This window comes from Typha latifolia, chromosome 5, assembly GCF_019914945.1.
Source record: "Typha latifolia isolate L0001 chromosome 5, TyphaL0001v2, whole genome shotgun sequence".
Lineage (NCBI taxonomy): Eukaryota > Viridiplantae > Streptophyta > Magnoliopsida > Poales > Typhaceae > Typha > Typha latifolia.
Window position 1 is genome coordinate 2,238,604 of NC_133090.1, and position 14,485 is coordinate 2,253,088.

Here is a 14,485-nt window from a genome sequence, read left to right on the forward strand (position 1 = left end):
AGCATGCTTGCAAAGAAAGGCTGAGACTAAGACTAGAGAATGTGAAAGCGGGAGAGAGAGGAATAGAGGAGAGGCATTTGTAAGAATGAGAGGAAAATGACAAAAGCAAGAGAGAGATATGAAAGAGAGAGTAGACAAGTATCCTCATTCCTCATAGAAAGGAGGGATAATTTAGATATTTTATTTTTATTTTTTTGAATAAAAAATATTCTCTATTATATCTGCTTTAAATTTAACAAGTGTTTATTATGATTAAACTCAAAATATAGCGTTGGAATAAGTAAAAAGAAAATCCAGCCAGCTGTTGGCATGGGCCCGTCGATCATTAACTACTATTAATTGCATAGTGTCGGTAAAATGGGAATAAACCCCACGGATAAATAACGAGAACAATAAATTATACCAGAATAAACCCCGTAAAACTCGCTGCGACGACTCGGAGTCGAACACCACCAAGTCCCCTAACCACTCCACCGAGTCACCGCAACGGCGGCGCGAGGACGACTCCGAGTCCTCCAGGCTCCAGTCCAAAGCATTTCTTAAACCTCTCTCATTCCACTGTTCCTGAATAAGATCTCCACTATCCTACAGCGGTGCGAATACGAAATCGATTAAACTAAAGATGACAACCAATAGCCGGGTAGAATAATGGATTAATGATAATTCTAGGGCTCGAAAGGACGGCATGTCGGTATAAAATAACTCTACCGAGTAATTCTTTTTTTTTCCCTCTTTTTCCAGAATAACGCTGATGAATGCCCAAGGCCAGATCCGATCTGTCACTCTAGGGTTCCTTCGGATCCTGAAACAACGTCTTCTTCGATTCGATCGAGCAGCGTGACGAGGTAAATCTCGTTGGCTTCGTTCCTTGGTAGCAATCTATCGAGCTGGAGATCTAGCGGAGCTTGGATCTGGACGGGATGGGTTCTCGGGTGTCAAAGATCACTTCTTGCTGTTGGGGATCACAGTTCAAGGGGTCAGTTCTTGAAGCTCCTGATGTTGGTGAGTAATTGGAACTTGGGAGTTACTATTGATGGGGAATTAATAGGTAAAAAAAAAATCTGTGGGAGTTGATGGTGGTATCTTTTTGTAGAGATAGAGGAGAAGGGTGAGACGTACGACTTGCCATCCTTCCAGGAATTCTCTCTTGAGCAGCTCAAATTGGCTACTTCGGGTTTCGCTGTCGAGAATATAGTGTCGGAGCACGGGGAGAAGGCCCCAAATGTCGTTTACAAAGGGAAATTGGACGCGCAGAGGAGGATAGCCGTGAAGCGGTTTAATAGGATGGCGTGGCCTGATTCGCGCCAGTTCTTGGTATAATGTTTGCTTATCACTTGTTAAATTATTTTTGGAAATCCCTTTACTGGAAAGTAGCATTGGTTTGTTCTAACAATGAATGCTTGAAGTTAGTATTGTCACTTATTGTCTACGAGTTTATATGGAGAAAAGATAACAACTGCTTTTTATGGTAAATTTTGTCATTTTTAATTGTGAATCATGCTTTCTAGCAGTGAGTAGGCAAAAGGTTCTTTCGTTCTAATTTGGAAATAAAGGTTAATAATGCTAAATATGAGATGGCATCATATCAAATGCCAAACTGCTACACCTTTGGCTTGGGTAGTATGTGTAGCATAGAAGTAGGAATCAGATTTAATTAGGAAAAGAATAGAAAATATTAATTGGTGTCATATTGCTACTAGAAGTTCGAATTAAAGAAGATCAACTTCCACATAAGTTTCTTTATTGACTATCAGTAAGTTCTTAATCCTTTGGCTTGGGTAGTATGTGTAACTATGTTAGTATATGTCAGTGCAGCATAGAAGTAGGAATCAGATTTAGACAAATTAGGAAAAGAATAGAAAATATTAATTGGTGTCCTATTGCTACTAGAAGTTTGAATTAAAGAAGATCAACTTCCACGTAAGTTTCTTTATTGACTATCAGTAAGTTCTTAATCCTTTGGCTTGGGTAGTATGTGTAACTATGTTAGTATATGTCAGTGCAGCATGGAAGTAGGAATAAGATTTAGACAAATTAGGAAAAGAATAGAAAATATTAATTGGTGTCATATTGCTACTAGAAGTTCGAATTAAAGAAGATCAACTTCCATGTAAGTTTCTTTATTGACTATCAGTAAGTTCTTAATAATTGGCCTAAATATGAAAGATGCTATGATTGAGTGGGGATTTGAGTTATCCTGAGTTGGTGTTGATTTTTTTCCCTTGTTGGTCTCATTCACTTAATTAACATGTTCTTCTTGTTGGGGTGAGAAGAGATTTGTGTAATTACTGACATGCCACAAAATGGCAAAGGGCTTTCTTCTGAAACCAAAGGGAGCACATATTAATAGTATATTTGCTCCCTATTGAAAATCATTGCATAATTTATTGGAGATGGAGGATCATTTTGATCATAAACTGGTTTTTCACATGTGTTAAAACTAACACTTGTGTACTGGCTTGCTTTCTTAATGTAGGAAGAAGCAAAATCTGTGGGTCAGCTTCGGAATTATAGATTGTCAAACTTACTTGGCTGTTGCTGTGAAGGTGAAGAGAGGTTGCTTGTGGCAGAATATATGCCCAATGACACACTTGCGAAGCACCTTTTCCACTGTAAGTTAAACTGTTAAAGGCTGATATAATTGATATACTTCTTATGCTACTTCAATCATCCTAAATTCCAAAAGCCGAATAATATGCCATCTTTTCTTCAAAAAAGTTAGATCTTTCATGTGGCTGCAAATGAGCAAAGTCGACTGAAAAACTATGCTGCTCAAGATCTGCTTGGCAAATAGAAGTTCACTCAACTTTGCTCAACACCCTAGCTTGGGCTGGGACATCAGAGTACTAGCTTGTCTTGTTAAAGCGAGCCAATTTAACTAGCCTATGCAAACGGTCTAGACCACCTGTTCAAGTTTCGCTCATTTAGGAGCTGAGTCTTAAAATCCAACTCAAGTGTTGGTCTCTGCTGTACTCAAACCAAGCTGAGCACTGGCTCCGAAAAAAATGAACTATTCCAGCCGTAATCTTTTATACAGTGTGCTTTTTCATCCTTTAATCTGGAAATGGCATGTTTTTCTGGAAATAAAGCCATGCTTCAAGACTTGAATGAATACTATTTTCGGGGCCTAATTGTTTGCTCAAATCCGTCAATATAAGTTAATAACGTCAAACCCAATGTCCGTAAAAGAATACCTTTATTCTTCTTATTTAGTACATGATTATAGTTGAGTTCTTTAAACTTACTGATATTCAAGGTTTGAAGCCATGCGGTACTGTATAATTGTGAAGTTTTTTGACTTTGGAAAAGCACAGCAAGTCTCTTATGTATGCGTGTATTATGTATGTATGTTTGTTTACATGCACATCTCCTGAAACCACTATGTCTGCTTTGTTCTTTGGCCAATGTTTCTTATTCTCAGATATCGGTGTAACTATCTGATGTGTAGCATCCCTTTTGTTCCTCAGTCCTCACCCTACACATGCACTTAAGGCATGACTTCATTGTTTTATGCATTGATATTCTTCATTTTGCAGGGGAAACTCAACCAATGAAATGGCCTATGAGACTAAGGGTGGTGCTCTATCTGGCAGAGGCGTTGGAATATTGCACTAGCAAGGGGCGGGCTCTCTATCACGACCTTAATGCTTATAGAGTTTTATTCGATGATGTGAGTTGGATGCCAGTTATCAGTATCATCTTATCGTTTTGTTGTTGTTGTTGTTCTTGTTGCATTTTACCTTGTCTTAGTGGGAGTTATGTTCTGCAGGAATGTAATCCTAGGCTTTCGTGTTTTGGCTTAATGAAGAACAGTCGCGATGGAAAAAGTTATAGCACAAACTTGGCATTTACACCACCTGAATATATGAGGACTGGTAAGTATCTTTTGAAAAGAAAGATCTTGTGCATTGAGGAAGCATATGCATTTGCTTAAAATTGGTGGACACTACTTACTTTCTACTGTGGTGTCTTTGGCTCTTTTCTTCTCTTATAGGAAGGGTTACACCTGAAAGCGTCATATACAGCTTTGGTACATTGTTGCTTGACGTTCTTAGTGGAAAGCATATTCCTCCTAGTCATGTAAGTTTGTTTGGTTTTCTTTACTCATGATTCATGGATCAAACCAAGTATAGGATGTCTGTGTCTTGTTAGTCAATAACAGATGGAGTGACTAGTGAGTGTGCATAGTAGTGGTGGTGGGTGCTTTGGAGTGCTTCATATCATTCTATTCAGGCAAGGGCTGCAATTTGAATTAGGAGTATATAAATGCTGTCATTGTCCTGGTTATTGTTGAGACATTCTCTCTCTTCCCAAGAGAAATAATGCATTCATTGTGGTAATTACCACTGTGAACTTTCTTGTTTTGGACTTCCTACAGGAATATATTTTGTCTGCCTGCATTATTCATGCACCTAATGCACTTACTATTTCTTTGCAGGCCCTTGACTTGATAAGAAATCGCAATTTCAATATGCTGACAGACTCCTGCTTGGAAGGACAGTTTTCAAATGAGGATGGAACAGAACTAGTACGCTTAGCTTCAAGGTGCCTGCAGTATGAGCAGAGAGAACGGCCTAATGTAAGGTCCTTGGTGCTTGCTTTGACTTCCCTGCAGAAGGAGCTTGAGGTGAGTTTATCCTCCCTTTTTCAGCTTGACAGTGTAGGCAGCCTACACAGTCCCCAAATGTGTAGCTTTATGCACTTGTACCTTCTTTTACTTGTTCTATTCATTCTTTGGAGTGGATAACTTGTTAATTAATTGCCTACTCCTTAGCTATGATATAACCATTCTAATATTTAATTATCAGAATTTCATGTGTATAGAACATTACTTATAGAGGCAGTTAGTCAAGGATCAGAAGCTCAAAGAACTGATAACGGAGAACAATTGATGATTCAGGCAGATATGGCTCATAATATGCGCCAAACTGGAATCAGGATTGGTCGTTCTGGCTTGTGTAGTTGACAGTCTTACTTCAATGTAATAGTTATCGCTGATCCATGTAATATGTGATTCTTGCCACCAACGGCTTTATTTATATTCCACACTCACCAGAGTTAGCAGTAAATGACCAGATTCCGGACTCCATATAGTATCCATAGATTATAGTGGTCCTTACCCCTGTATCAACGATAATCGGGCGCTGATTACAAAATTTTGCAGTGCATTTACCTCATTTTGATATTAAAACGCTAATTGCATGCTGTCATCATGCTACACAGTTGTGAAGGCAGAAATCCAGAAACAAATTAAAGAGAGATCCTATCAGTATAGTTGGAAATTGGATCCAGAAATCTATCTGAACTATAATTTGAGAATCCACTCTGTTGATAAAAATCTAGAACCAAAATATAGAATGAGATTTATTATAACTGACAACATCAAAACCACAAATCGAACTGAGCTTCTCATCTTCAACTAAATTTCTGTTCTCATGGCCGCTAATCTGAGGCTAGAAATATGAGACATATCAAGTTATGATCTTCAAGCACTCTTGTTGTAGATCACCTCTGAGTCTCTCTCATCATATGAATATTGGGAGATTTTGAAGAAATTGCTCAGAAGTCACAAAGTAAAAAAGGGTAGATGGAAATAGAAACCTTAGAATAGTGGAAATTTAGTCTGTGCTTTAAATAAGAGAAGATAGCTACTACAAGCTGGTTTCTCCGTTACTTTGATGTAAGTTCCATGTGGTTCCACATCTGCTTCCATACAATTCTTGTTTGTTTAGAGGGTTCCCTTTGCAAATCACTGTTGGTATTGCTTTTCGAACCCCTCTTCTAAACAGGAGTTACCTCATTTACCTATCCTATGTGGTGAGATGACCACTATGTCCTTAGCTTGTAACATGGCAACAGTGTATCCTTTAGAATAAAGCCCACTGTTATTGGATTATTCATCACCAGTGATTTTTTTTAACGACATTTCTTTTTAAATTCCACGTTATATCAGATTTCTATATGATAATAAAGCTACCAGCACTACTTGACTATTTCCTTTTTTAATGAAATATTGAGACAATGAATTATTTACAATTGCATCTTTCTGCTTGTTAACTTCAAAAGCAATTGGTGTGACTGTGTAGGTTCCTTCTTATGTTTTGATGGATATGCCACATGGCAATGCGCTCTCATTGGAGTCGCTCTCTCTTTCTCCACTTGGTGAAGCTTGTTCTAGAATGGATTTAACAGCTATACATGAGATTCTAGAGAAGGTTGGTTATAAAGATGATGAAGGGACAGCAAATGAGGTTTGTGAATAATCTTCCATCTTGAGGCCTCTGTAGATGCAATATCTTTCTATATAAGCTGAAAATTCTGCATGTATATGCATGGATTTTCTTATGAACTTACCTCCAAGGAATTAGGAACTTAACCTTTATGAATCATTTGGTGATAAAGACCAGAATTCGCTTCAGTTGTTTCTCTTATTCATGTTGCATCTGTACCTGGCCCTTCTTAGATCCTACATACATTATCCTCTCATGTTTCTACTGACTTTCAAGAAAAGGAACCAAAAATTTCCCTCCTTTTCTATTCCTTAACTTGGATTATGTTGCACTTTAAATTGTGATTTGACATGGCCTACAATGATGCTTGGTCTACTGTAAGCTTCAAGGTGACATGAGAAGGTTCCCGAGTATATTAGACAAAATTAAGAATATTGGGACGCATTTCAAAGTTCCACTCATGCAGGAAATTTAAGTACCTTTTTCAAATCATTCAAGGAGCATAATCATATTGCCATTTTGTACTTGTACAATTGATTTTCTGACCATCTGCTAGGATGTAACAAATGCATTTAAGTAGTGGTCACCTGTCTTCATATATTGAATTATTGATACTTCCTTTGTCATTTTGCAGCTGTCTTTTCAGATGTGGACCAGTCAAATGCAAGAAACATTGAACTCAAAGAAGAAGGGTGATACTTCATTTAGGCAGAAAGATTTTAGTACTGCAATTGAGTGCTACTCCCAGGTCACCTTATGTTCAGTGATTCTTGCTTATATTGATTGTTATGTGGATCATACCTTTAATAAATAACTATTACATACCCTACTAGGAAGTCATCAACTTTACCATAAAAGTTGTTTTTCCACATAGTTGACTCGAGGTCGTCATTGTCAAAATGAAGCTACTTTTGAGTCTTTTGACTATAAGTTATATGTTGAACCTAGTGTTAGATTTATATCTTGTGCCTTCCACTTGTCCATGTTAATCCATTTCCTCGCCTAGTTTGAAATTAGACAGGAGGTGCATTTTGACTCTTGTATTATAACTTCTTTTTCTCCTTGGAGATGAGTTGCTGCTAGAAACTTGAAATAACTATTGAAATGGGAAATGGTACCTGCATTATGTAATGTTGCAGACTTGTCAACTTGGGAAGTGCCATGAAGTACCGTATTTTGTGGCATCCTGGTGAACTATTATACTTGATAATTTTAACTTCTAACAATTTTAAGCTTTTGCCTCTACATTATCATGTTCTTACCTTTTCATGCATATATTGTTTCAAACAAGTTCTTGGGTTTATTATTAATTGTGACACTGAACTAATAGTTCTTGACTGGACTCAATGGACTGTTTAGTTCTTTTTGCTATTATTCATTTGGCATCAATAAGCTATATATCTGTGTGCTTATGCATTATCTGCACTTTGACATGTTATCTTAAACATTTTTCTAATTTGGTGGTTTGATGGTTTTTGTGACTGGCAGTTCATTGAAGTCGGAACTATGGTATCTCCAACTATTTTTGCTCGCCGCTGCTTGTCTTACTTGATGAATGATATGCCACAGCTAGCACTGACTGATGCCACGCAGGCACTAGTCATTTCTCCAACTTGGCCAACTGCATTTTATCTCCAGGCTGCTGCCCTTTTTGCCCAAGGAATGGAAAATGAAGCTCGAGAAGCACTTAAAGATGGTTCAGCGCTAGAAACAAAAAAGAGTGGGGGACGATAAAAACAGAGAAATCATCTTACGGGTTGGGGTAAAACCAAGGTGATTGATTGCTCTGATGAAACAGAAAGTTTGAAAAATCATCATATAAGTTATTTTTGTCATCTTTTGAAATTCATCTTTCTTGTTTACCTTATTACCTGACACTAAATCTTCAAGCGATGGATGTCTCAGCTTTGTAATCTTCATCACAGCCTTCATATGGATGTATATATTGAAGAGGCGGTTGCAGCAACCGTAATAAGTCTATCTGGCAAGAGAATTGGAAAAAAGCTTCTTCCTCTGTCCTGTAAGATGTTTTCCTTTACACAGGCATCTGAGGTATACATCATCTTTGCTGGTAGACATAAGCTTGTACAGCATTTGAATGATTCAATTTATGGGTGTGGTTTTCGGTTTCATCTGTTAATCTTTATTGGAATTTTTCTTAATTGACGGTTGTAGCATTCATTCTTAAAGATCGTGACTTGTGGACCTATAGATGGACTAGCTGTATCCGTCTGATGAATGATTTGTGAAGCCATTGAGTTGCTTACTGTTCTGAATCGATTCTCTCAATGATTTGTGAAGCCATTGAGTTGAAAGGTGTTGGTGTTTGTATTCCATTTATTTTTCTTTAGGTGACATTTGGATGTGGTATAACTCTTAACTCTGGTTAGCTATGTTCATTTCTTAAGCTTGAACAGAGTTAAAAACCTGTTGTTTGGTTGTAAATCGGTTTAGTGATATTATGATTAGATAGGTTGAATTTTAAATTAAAGTGGTTCTTAAAGTACAAATTGCTTTGGGAACTTATGAGAAAATATATCAATGAACCAAAATACATTTTAGTAGATGAAGTACACCTACATAATATTATTTAATTTACCTTTGACTTGTGTTTTGAGTTTTCTAATAAAAAAATGCATACTAACTTGGTTTTGACATCTAATACTTGTTTTTCTTAAAATATGGTTATTTAATAGGGATAAATTTTTTTCACCCTCTTGAATTATCACCTATTTTTACAATGACTTCATGAATTTTTTTAGTACACATTAACCTCCTAAATTATAAGAATAATACTTCATCGGCTGACATAGTTGATGATCTTATCATCCCCACTTATAATGATGGGATAACTTAACTAATATTAGATTTTTTATTATTTTTCAATAAATCCTTCATTGCTTTCTGCTCTAATATTCTAAATAAAATTTCTTCATTCCTCTCCTTTCCAAGCACATGTTACCTGATAAGAGATGAGCAAGATGTGCATGACGCAGGGCGGTCGACCGCGGCCTATCTGCAGATGAATTCGGTGAAGCTCAGGGGGTCGACAGTTTTAAGGTTGTGCATGAGCTTATCAAGCTCGGTGCTGGGAGCCTCATTGTGCATGAACTCAAAGTGAAGGAGGCTGAGGACGATTTGGGAGACTCTTTAACCTCGACTCAGAATCAGATCCTCTTATAAAAGATCAGGTTTTCGAGGTGGAAGAGTAGGAGATCAATCTCTAATTATGTACATCTATCGTAACACGAAAGAGAACTTATTTAGATGAATAGTGTGTTGGTGCCATTACCCCAAAAAAAACCAATCATTAGTTGTTCAGGTGGAGGGAAGCTACTGATCAGATCGCCTCACGGGAGTTCATTGGCTCGAATTGGTTTATCTGGGTTTAGTCGTTTACTATTTTTGAAGAATTTCCTAGTTTACTATATATATATATATGTATATTGTGTGTATAATATACTTTTATATATTTGTTTACGGGTAAGATTAATCTTCTTGCTTTTGAACTAAACAAGGAAAAAACAGTTTTAAATGGAGGTACTGCTGAAGTCATATTATATATATATATATCTGAGAAGAAGAAGAGCCGACAAACAAAGGAAGAGAGAAGGAAACAACAGTTTGGAAAATTGGCATGGTCCATTGGAAAGTGGCAACGAAATAATGTGAAAGGATAAATATAACAATCTTCTTGGGTTACCTCACTTAATTTTGGTCGTCAATCCTTCTAAACTTGGAGAAGAAACCATACAAAGAATATAATCAAAGCTAGTAATGAGCATAAGATGCACGCGTCCTGAAACATTCCTTCTTCCTCTCGACTTTCGCCAGATGACAATCAGGTCTAATTTATTCCCTCGGAAATAAATCGTTGACCATGAGAAAAAGATTAGGACGGAACGGTTCACAGCACACGCGCGCGCGCCAGATATATATGACCTCAAAGTCTATGAGACTAAGGCTGAGAGAATTTGAATTGAGTTGGTGTGATCAGCAAGCCGCCCATAAAATCTTCGTTAGGGTATATTAATATATATCATCACATGATTTTATTGGCCTACGGTACGTCAGAATACTAGGGTTGATATTTGGCAAACCTTCATCAACTGCATGCTTACAATATTAATGATATTTTACAAATCATATGGTATATTTTATTTATTTTATAATTTACATTTTGTTTTTAAGGTTTTTATAACCTTATTTCTACTTTATTTTTATAATTTTTATTTACACTCTCCGTTAATTTAAATGTATACCATCATTAGAATATTTCGTTATAATAATATAAAATAATTTATAAATACTTAAATTATTTATCCCTTCTTCGAGACAAAGACAAGAGGAGAGAAAAGTAAAAATAATAGTGTAGATATTTTAGTAATTTAATTAATATTAGTTAGTTAAAATAATAAAAGAGTATTATACAAGAACTATAGAAAAAAAAAATAATCGATCAGATTATAAAATAGCCAATAACGAGTGTGAACGGGGGGATGTGATTTGTAAATACCCAAATATAAATTTGCAATCCGATAATTTTACGAGAGTGATAATTATGTGCGAAGAATAGGTTGGCATAGACTTTACATCTGACAAGATCGGAGTCATATCGAGGCTTACGACAGAAGAGGGTACAATACGTGTCTTTTTAACCATCTGAGCATTGTAATATTAGCCTAACGAATGGATCATCACGTCTGAGATGATGTTAGATTAGCCACCTGGGTCTGGGTCACTGCTTTAATTGGAATTTTGCAACACACTGTTCACTGGACCATCCCATTGTAAAGTTGATAGGTAGAATTGGCAAAATAATCAGAAGTTATAGACGATTCTTTTAAGCGAATAATATACAAAGTTTTGTTTAATTTATCTAACTCATGCATGTATTATTATTTGCTCTCTGTCGATCGTATACACAAGACACCCCATCTATATATATATATATATATACAAGGTCAGCCATATCAGCCACATTAATTATCTTACCAAGCTTCTCTCTCTCTCTCTCTCTCTCTCTCTCTCTCTCTCTCTCTCTCTCTCTCTATATATATATATATAGACCATCAGCATATAGATAGATAGGTGGATAGATAGGTAGATATGTGATGACCATTTAAAGCCTAAACCCTAGCCTTCAATAGGATGAAGGACAAGCTGAATTCCACTTGAAGGCCTAAGGGACAACATGATTCTCGGCGAATGCTTGTAGTGCGGCGACACCGACAAGGCGAAGCGGCGAAGGATTAAGCTAAGCACGACCTTGTACTCGATCAAGGTTAGGTTTTTCCCCACGCACATCCTTCCTCCAAATCCAAACGGCAAGAATCCCATCCTATGCTTGCACCCTCCGTAGAGCCCTTCTTTGAACCACCTCTCAGGCTTGAACTCGTTCGCGTCCTCACCCCATAACTCCGGGTCATGGTGCATGCCGACCACATCGACCCATATGTTCGTCCCCTTGGGTATCACTATGTCTTCTCCGATCTTGATCGCTTCTCTTGCCTGCCGTTGTGCGTTTGGTGCAGGGGAGTACAATCGCAGCATTTCGTTCAGCACCCACCCCATCTGGATGATTGATTAATTTTATCATAAATTGATGATATATATATATATATATATATATATAGAGAGAGAGAGAGAGAGAGAGAGAGAGAGAGAGAGAGAGAGAGAGAGAGAGAGAGAGAGAGAGAGAGAGAGAGAGAGAGAGAGAGAGAGAGAGAGAGAGAGAGAGAGAGAGAGAGAGAGAGAGAAGAGAGAGAGAGAGAGAGAGAGAGAGAGAGAGAGAGAGAGAGAGAGAGAGAGAGAGAGAGTGATTGGTAACTGAATTAAATTGACATCATATGTGTCTTACGTTACCTTAGTAAGTTTCGATAGCATGGTGGTGGTGTTGAGAGCTCCTTCATCTTTTGTTATCTCAATGATCTCCTCCCTGAGAGCTGTTTGCCATTCTGGGTGAAGGGCTAACATGAGAAGCGTCCACGACAGGGCGAGACCGGTGGTCTCGTGGCCGCCGAAGAAGAAGGTCTTGCACTCGTCGACGAGCTCGCGAGTCGTCAGCTTCTCTTGATTTCCGGCGAGGAGGAAGCCGAGGAGGTCTTGCTGCTGTATGCTGCTGCTATCTCCTTGTTTCCTGGACTCGATGATCGCGAGGAGAAGCCCGTCGATCTCTTCGCCGAGCTTCCACGCTTTGTAAGTTTGCTTAGCGTACAGAAACTTGCTGAAAGGAACTCCAACCAAGCGATTGGTCTTGAAGAGCATGGCTTGCATGGCCTGTAGCTTCTCATACACCTTCTTCCCCTTATCCTCGTTGATGCCAAAGCTAGTCTTGGCGATGATCTCAGCTGCATTCTTGATGATGTCTCTCTCCACATCTACTTCATTTTGCCCTAATGCTGCATTCTTGCTCCACCCATCCAGCATCTTGGTGGTGGATTCCTCCATTAGGGATATCATGGCCTGCATGCATGCATGTTATGCATCTAAACTTAGTCTTCCCATTGATCACTAGGTAATTAATTAATGAGGGGCTTACGTACGTTCAAATTTGTCATAGAGAATGCAGGTGCAATGATGTGTCTATGGTGATGCCAGTCATCACCTTCAACCATCACAAGCCCTTTTCCGAACATCGGCTTGCGATCGCGCTTGAACACCTCGGGCTTCCCCCATCTCTTAGCGGTAACCGACGAACTTATCATTTTCAGAAACTCGGGGTCGGCGATGTACAAGAATGGCTCGGTTCCCAGCCAGTAGACAAAGATCTTTCCTGCATATATATAGATATAGATATATTTATATTGCACAAGTTATGCAACACTACTTCCTTTACATCTGGCCATGTCGACGAACGAAACATACGATACTTACCGAAACTTTTCCGCCATCGAGCGAAGTAGGGGAACACCGAGGAGTGGATATCATGGCTAATGCCCGATGAACAAGATGCAGCTCCTTCATCTTGCTTGTAACAGCTGCTCATCTCAATCAGATTACCTAACGGAAAAGAAGGAGGGGGGCCATAGAAGCCGTTCGCCCGAAGGCGGCGCCGCAAACTAATGGGAGATTGCCAAAGGATAGAGATGGAGAAGTAGAGGAAGAGGGGGAGGAGAGCGAGGAGGATCCCCATGAGCCAACTCAAACCTTGCATGGAGAGAGAGAGAGAGAGAGAGACGATGAAAGGTAAGAATGAAGAGGAGGGAGGTTTGATTAATTATACTGGGTGAGGGATCGATAGTCTATATATATAGAGAGGGAGATGATGTAGTAGTGGTTTGGTCTTGTTCAAAGATATAGGCCATTCGCAATTTGACCAAAGAAAGTAGTGGAAAAATAAAAATAATATTCGAAGCCGGAATATTGGAGGTGGAGATAGCCGGAATTGGTATTGGGCTATTAGCCATATAAATTCATATTTGAATGGTCTCCGACCATTAATTAGTAATGTAATCACATATTGTTATTATGGCAAAAGCCATGACGTCAAGAGACGAGGACCAAAGTCATAGGTGGGTCCAACTTAGTGGTTCCCCCAATAGGAGTACGTGGCATGCAATATATATTATATATAAGTAGATAGATAGATAGATAGATAGATAGATAGATAGATAGATATACTCGTGCCGAAAATTACCATTTTGCCCTTCGGTATAATTTAGTTCATAGAGGATAAATTATTTTTATCAAACAAGAAATATCTAATCTTACCAATTTGAGATTCGAGGAGCCAAAGATTTCGTTCGAATTTATTTTGGAAAATAAGGGTCTGTTTAAGGCTTGAAATGGTTCGATCAATATATTTGATTCTTGTACGTACTTACGTGGAGCCATTTGGCCTCTTGAATTAAATTTAGCTGGGGAAAAAAAAAAGGCTTGTGTTGATTGTTCTTGTAACCTTTTTGAACTCTTCCGTTGCACACCTACTACTTTTACTTTCTAAGAGATACCAGGTGGGAATAGATCGACCTTATCCAACATTATGGCACCATATTATCTCACAAGAAGTCAACGGTTTAATTGGTTTAACGATCTTTATATCAATAATAATAATATCTGAGTCAAGTTAACATGAATATAACTTATTTATTAATTAAATGGTTGCGTAACTCGTTGAATGAATAGGATAAAAGGGATTAAATGAGTTATAATAAGTACTCAGATTTACAAGAATATTGACTTTAATTATAAATCTTTAACTTTGTATACCCAGAAAGTAAAAAATTGTCACCCTTATATTCCATGTCTAACAT

The 14,485-nt window shown here is 38.0% G+C and overlaps 2 protein-coding genes across 5 annotated transcripts; one reads left to right on the forward strand and one right to left on the reverse strand.

Annotated features, from left to right (window-relative positions):
* The first annotated feature begins 642 nt into the window (after nucleotides 1-642).
* On the forward strand, nucleotides 643-8,545 carry LOC140788174 (probable serine/threonine-protein kinase BSK3). 4 transcript variants are annotated; one of them, XM_073137325.1, is made up of 11 exons: nucleotides 643-1,002; nucleotides 1,094-1,314; nucleotides 2,477-2,612; nucleotides 3,537-3,670; nucleotides 3,770-3,875; nucleotides 3,995-4,080; nucleotides 4,439-4,627; nucleotides 6,087-6,251; nucleotides 6,865-6,978; nucleotides 7,719-8,003; nucleotides 8,136-8,545. In XM_073137325.1, exons 1-10 carry the CDS (start codon nucleotides 921-923, stop codon nucleotides 7,962-7,964), a joined length of 1,479 nt encoding a protein of 492 aa, XP_072993426.1. In that variant the 5' UTR covers nucleotides 643-920; the 3' UTR covers nucleotides 7,965-8,003; nucleotides 8,136-8,545. The 4 variants fall into 4 exon arrangements, with proteins under 4 accessions (XP_072993426.1, XP_072993427.1, XP_072993425.1 ...); XM_073137326.1 differs by having other exon boundaries at nucleotides 8,156-8,545; XM_073137324.1 differs by having other exon boundaries at nucleotides 7,719-8,545.
* A 2,549-nt stretch (nucleotides 8,546-11,094) lies between these two features.
* Nucleotides 11,095-13,496, reverse strand: LOC140789255 (cytokinin hydroxylase). The gene is made up of 4 exons (XM_073138882.1): nucleotides 13,107-13,496; nucleotides 12,776-13,005; nucleotides 12,096-12,695; nucleotides 11,095-11,804 (listed from the first exon to the last, which is right to left on the reverse strand). The coding sequence occupies exons 1-4, from the start codon at nucleotides 13,384-13,386 to the stop codon at nucleotides 11,367-11,369; spliced, it is 1,548 nt and encodes a 515-aa protein (XP_072994983.1). The 5' UTR covers nucleotides 13,387-13,496; the 3' UTR covers nucleotides 11,095-11,366.
* Nucleotides 13,497-14,485: the final 989 nt, after the last annotated feature.